Genomic DNA, 6,000 nt, shown 5'->3' with positions numbered 1-6,000 from the left:
GGCGAGGGAGCGAGCCAAGGACACCAACCCTAGCACGCTTCCGGAAGCTCTCCGCCGACCGAGTTCGTAGGTTCTTCGGCCTCGCCTTCCCGGTCACCCCCAACTCGAGGCCGACTCGGAAGGGCAGGCAGTTCCCTAGGGGCAGCGAGTGCAAGAAACGCACCGTGAGCCCTCCACCCTCCTGGGTTCTACGTCTGCAGGTGGTTGAGCGGGGTAGGAATCGCGATCGTCATGAGTCAAAAGGAGGCCGTGGACTCGCGCTCCTCCGAGAGACGGCCGCAGAGTGCAGTGCGCGGGCGCAGCGCGCTCAGGCCTCGATCCGGGTTCCTGGGGGCGGTGCGCGGGAGGGGGCGGGGCTTGCGCGGCCGCGTGGGCGCCAGTCGCGCGGGAGGGAGGGCGCCGGAGGGAGGGGGCGGGGCCGCGCCGCCCGCGCCGCGCTGGGCCCTCTTGGCCAATGAGCGGCGTCCACATGCCGCGGCGGCGGCGAGAGGGGAGGCAGCCGCGGATAAATGCTATTAGAGCAGCCGCCGCGGAGCCGTCCCCGACGCCACCTCCTTCTCCTCCGCCGCAGTTTCCTCAGCTACTGTCGGGGGTGCAGAGCTGAGGGGACTGGGCGAGCGTTCCGCGCACCATCCCGCCGGCTCGCCTCCCTCGCTCGGTTCGGCTCTCAAGGGTCGGCTGAGCACCCCCTCCTCCGGTCCGGGCGGGGCTGAGAATCACCACAGGAGAACGGGGAGGGGGCTTCGGGGCCGCGGCCTGCACTCCCGGCGGGCGGTTGAGGGTGAAGGAGGCCCTCCCTTCTGACGAGGGGAGGGAGGGTCAGGAACCCCCCCCCCCACCCCCACCCCCCCCCCGCCCACCGTCCAGCTGTGCCCGGGGCGGGCACCGGCGAGGGCCTGACAGCGAGAGGGGCGGTTGTCTGGGGGAGGGGGCGCGGGGTGATTCAGCGCCCGACGAGGCGGAAGCGGCCGGAGGAGGAGAAGGAGGGGGAAAGACCAGTCCGCGCTTGGGCGCCCGGGGTGGCACGAGCCCGCGGCCCGAGTGCGAGGCGGAGGCGAAGAGGCCGCGGGGACTGGAGGCGAGGCCGGCAGGGCCCCCGCAGCCATGGAGAACGCGCACACAAAGACGGTGGAGGAAGTGCTGGGCCACTTCGGCGTCAACGAGAGCACCGGCCTGAGCCTGGAGCAGGTCAAGAAGCTCAAGGAGAGATGGGGCTCCAACGGTAGGTGCCCGGCCCCGGGGCTGCAGGGGCCCCGCGCGGCTCGGCGCGGGCCCGAGAGCCAGGAAAGATGGCTGACCGGGCTCCACCTCGTGGGTCTCGGCTCCGCGCCCGCCGAAGGCTGCAGGCGACGGGTTGAGCCCGCGCGCCGGCCCCGCGGGAGAGGGGTTGCAGGCTGGGGGCGCCGGGGTCGGGTCTGCGCCTCATCTTGACATCCGCGTGGCTCCAGCCCTTGACCTTTTACCGCACGCTGCTAGCTCGGCGGCTCTTCACCAGCAGCAGCTGGCCACGGCGGAGGGAGGGATGAGCCTCCTGCATCTGGGTTGAGCCCTGCGAGACATTTTCTCGTCCCTAGCCGGTTTATGAGGCGTCGCTGTAGTTGAGAATGCCTCTGACCGTTCTCCTACTACCCAAAGTTACACATCTGGCAGAAGTGATGACAGGGCTGAAATGACTCCTTGTTTCAGAAACCGTGCTTAGGTATTGATGAGATTTCACGTTTCGGAGTAGATCAGTACAAGAAGTACTGCATATTTTCTTGGGGCAGCATTTTGATATGGTTTCTATTAAATACGGTTGAATGTTCATATATCTAGGTGCATCTTTCAAAGACAGTGGTAGTTTAGTAATTCTTTTTGGAAAGACAAGAGTGCTAAATTTTTTTTCTTTTCCACGTTTCGGAGTAGATCAGTATAAGTACTACATATTTTCTTGGGGTAGCATTGCAGTATGGTTTCTATTAAATACTGTTGAATGTTCATATATCTAGGTGCATCTTTCAAAAACTGGTAATTTAGTAATTCTTTTTGGAAAGACAGAGTGCTAAATTTTTTTTTTTTTTTCTTTTCCTTCTCGACACGTTGCCTGATGAATTTCTACAGAGTTACCGGCTGAAGAAGGTAAGTAATGTTAACATGTTTTTTCTCCCCCCTCTGTATGCTGATCTTAAGATGACATTTACAACAAATATGTTTCTTTCTAACAGGAAAAACCTTGCTGGAACTTGTGATTGAGCAGTTTGAAGACTTACTAGTTAGAATTTTATTGTTGGCAGCATGTATATCTTTTGTAAGTATAAAGAAATTTCTTTACTCTCCCCAAAGTTGAGACTATACCTTAGATGAAAAAGCAGGAAACAGCTATCTATTGAGTGAGAACATTTTATTTGGAGATTTAAGCTGTGTTTTCATGTTTTTGGTTTTTGGTTTTTTTTTTTAAATACTCTAGGTATTTGAAAATTATAAATAGAAACGCCATTCCTGTACAGAAAATAAATGAATGCCTGACATTTGCAGTGCGCTTAGAAATTGTTGCCAAATGTGGCAAGCAGGGTCTTTATAAATTCTTGTGGTTTATCAGTTTTTAAAATCAAAAAGTTCCTTATTGGAAGGCTTTTTCTGTTTTGGGTTCTTCCATTGTGTAAGATCATACTAAGATGATGTTGGGCTCTTTGTAGTCTGTAAATAGAACTTACAAAAGGAATATTCCAGTTGCTCTCCCTTCCTGGTAATGGCAAGGTGACAGTTGTTTCTGACAGTGACAAGAATGATGACGGCAGTGATGGCACCACTGTTGACCAAATTTGGTCACTGACCTTTAGGGTAGTATATTTATCTAAATTGGACCCCCGTCTTGAGTGGCTCCTAGGTTGAGAGAACAAGGTTTAGTACAATTGGTTCTAGATCTTAAGAGAAAAAAAAACATTGTTTTTTCATGTTCTGTGTGTGCTTACCCGCTTGAGTCCTGTATGGTTGCTAAGAAACTGGTGAAATGCAAAGAACAGCAGAAGAAAGGTGATGGACGTTGAAAAGGATAATTCTAGATTCCTACAGTTTTTTTTCCTGTTCAGCATTAATGTTTTATTGCATTTTTTTCCTCATGAGCAGTGGACCTCCAAGTTTTCCTAAAAATGGTCATGAGTAGGACACAGATGTTCTTAACCCTAACAGCAGATGCCTTTTGTTCTTTAAAGTACAGTTTTTTATTCTTATAAAAACCAGGATGAGAAATATAACTTTTTTCAGGCTTTGCAAACGACACAACTTCAAGGTTTCTTTTTTGTGTGTTTGTAAAAGACGCATGCAAGCCTCAGGGATCTACCTCAGTCTTTATTGACAGCCTTACCCCAGAGGGCTATTTTGAGAACTAAATACATGAAGCAATGAGCATTTGTTTACTTTAGGTAAAGGGAAAAAATTGGCAAGAGGTGAGCTTTTTTGAAATTTCTGACTCAAATTCTGCCATAAGACTGAAATATATCATGCCATGTTAGCCAAGTGATGTGTTAGCCATTAATAATTAATTCCTCACAAATGTCTTCTATGGTTTTCATTGAAGAAAATTAAGAGAGTATCATAGCAACTTATACGGCATTCTGAGTTAATCACTATATTGTATATGTGTCTGTTCTTGGTTAGTTAAAAAAAAATTCTCAGTTAGTGACTGGTGCTTTACCAATTCAAAGAAGTAGTGCTGTTTAATTAGTTTCAGTACATTGTCATGGGACAAAACAACTAATGTGTTTGAGCTAGTATAATGCTTATGTTTAAGCTGGCTATGTTATGTTAAAATAGTCTCAAGTTTTGCAGTTTTGATACTGGGCTTCAGTAAGGTCATTGGGAACCTCTTAGAAGTTAATCAGGTGCTATATACAAGCCAAAGATTAAATTAAATTTTTATTGAGATATTTTGTGTGTGTGATTTAAGGCAGTGTTGGAACATCAGTGGCATTATTTCCACTAGACAGGCTATTGACTGTTGGGGTTGTATAGAATCTCGAGTGGCCAGTTTTGAGTGACTTTATACTAATACTTTGCATTATGAGGTAGTTTTTACTTTGTTGTTTTGGCTGTGCCTTAAGTCTTGGGGGAACTTTAGTTTCCCAATCCAGCTATGGTAGTGAAAGTGCCGAATCCTAACCTCTGGACCACCAGGAAATTCCCTCAAATGGGTTTTTATTTTATTTTTATTTTTTTTATTTTTTTTTAAATGGGTTTTTAAATACATGTTTTAATTTTGTTGTAAGGTAGGATGTTGACTTTTTATAGCTTCATAGGTCTGTATTTCTCAGTTGAAGTTTGAGTTACCTTTTCGGTAACTACATGGAATTACTGCTTAAGAAATGAACTGTGTAATGTTTTTATTTTATGGGCTGCTAGACAGAAAAAAGTTTGGGCTTCCCAGGTGGCTCAGTGGTAAAGAATCCACCTGCCAAGCAGGAGACCCAGGTTCAGTCCCTGGATTGGGAAGATCCCCTGAGGAAGGAAATGGCAACGCACTCTGGTATTCTTGCCTGGAAAATCCTATGGACAGAGGAGCCTGGTGGGCTACAGTCCATACGGTTGCAGAGTTGGACATGACTTAGCGACTAAAGAAACAGGAAAGTTTAAACGTTTATTGTTTAGGAAGTACTGTAATTTTAATTTGCTTTGATTTGTTTGATGAAGACATTGTGGATATAAACCTGTTGATTTTCTTTATGGGGATTGGGACTATTGCTGCATTGTACTTGACCTTTTTGTTCCACATTTCTTTTATCTGTGAAAAGAGCAATGAATCTTTTGTGATAATCATTTGATTCCTATGAGCTTCCCTGGTGGCTCAGACAGTGAAGAATCTGATTTTGTTGATTCTGTTCGTTTATCAGGCAAAACAGTAAAAAGTACATGTTCTTTTGGAGAAGCAAATAGGTTTATAATCAATACATGATGCATTATCAGGTTCTACTCAAGAAGTACTAGGCTTTAGTGACATATTTCAAATATCAAATTAAGTAGTAAACTGTTAACCAAAGTTAATATTTTGCTGATGCAGAAAGTAGGGAACAGCATTAATGTTTTACACTTGTGACCTGTAGGGATAAAGTTTAATTAACTTGTCCCTTGGGTTGGAAGAAGTGAGCTGTGTGTCTTCATTGCGTATGAAGTAACATTAGAAATTCCTTGACATTTAGTACCTTCCTTTCCTTTCACTTTTTGTTTCTATCCCCCTTGTCCACCAACTTTGCCCTTCATGTAACACATCATGATTGCTTAATTGGACTGCCTGTTCGTTTCTCTCTTCACTGCTTTGTTAGGAATTGAGCATCTTAGGTACATAGCACGAACACTGGGGATACAGCTTGGAAGGAACTGCAGTATCTTACATGGAGCCGACATTCTAATGGAGACAGATAAAAAAGTAAAATATTTAATAATCTGTTGGATTGGATATAGTGCTGTGGAGAAAAAGTGGGTGAGGAGGGTGGTGGCGGAATGGGGGACCATGTGGAAAGAGTGCAGTTTTCAAATTGGGAAGTCAGGAGAGGCATTTAAGGTGATGGTTACCTGAGGGAAGTGAGCATGAGGACTGTCTGTCTCATTTGTCTGAATTATGTTCTCTGTGGTAACACAATTTGCATAATTTTTTCTATCTTTCATCCGAATTTCCCCATCTCAGCTACTTAGATTGACCCTAAGATGCTAATTAAGCTTTCTTAGTCCAAGACACTTCTCAACTTTGGTTTATATTTTAATAATTTGTCTTTCCTACTGAAACCTTTGAAGGGATTATTAATTCCTTTTAGAGCCTAGGTTAGTGCTTTTGTTAAAAGAAATACCTGGATGAGTTTGTGTTGATAGCATTTTAGAAACACATGAAATTCATTTACTTTGCTTTTCTCAATAAGATATATTCAAGAAGTATTTGATAATGTAGTGATTTGAAATTTTTCCTGTGCTTTAATTATTTGGAAGGATAAAATGGGCAGTTTACTGATTGGTTTAAGTAATTTATTTAGAGCC

At 45.5% G+C, this 6,000-nt stretch overlaps 1 protein-coding gene across 1 annotated transcript in view; it reads left to right on the top strand.

The window, feature by feature from the left end:
- The first annotated feature begins 901 nt into the window (after positions 1–901).
- Positions 902–6,000, top strand: part of ATP2A2 (ATPase sarcoplasmic/endoplasmic reticulum Ca2+ transporting 2) — a 58,602-nt gene continuing 53,503 nt past the window's right edge. The window contains exons 1-3 of the mRNA XM_061141938.1: positions 902–1,222; positions 2,101–2,118; positions 2,205–2,287. Coding sequence (XP_060997921.1) covers positions 1,105–1,222; positions 2,101–2,118; positions 2,205–2,287 — 219 coding nt within the window. The 5' untranslated portion in view covers positions 902–1,104. The remainder of the gene's footprint in view (positions 1,223–2,100; positions 2,119–2,204; positions 2,288–6,000) is intronic.

This window comes from Dama dama, chromosome 5 (assembly GCF_033118175.1).
Source record: "Dama dama isolate Ldn47 chromosome 5, ASM3311817v1, whole genome shotgun sequence".
Classification (NCBI taxonomy): domain Eukaryota; kingdom Metazoa; phylum Chordata; class Mammalia; order Artiodactyla; family Cervidae; genus Dama; species Dama dama.
This window is presented reverse-complemented; position numbering and strand designations above follow the sequence as displayed.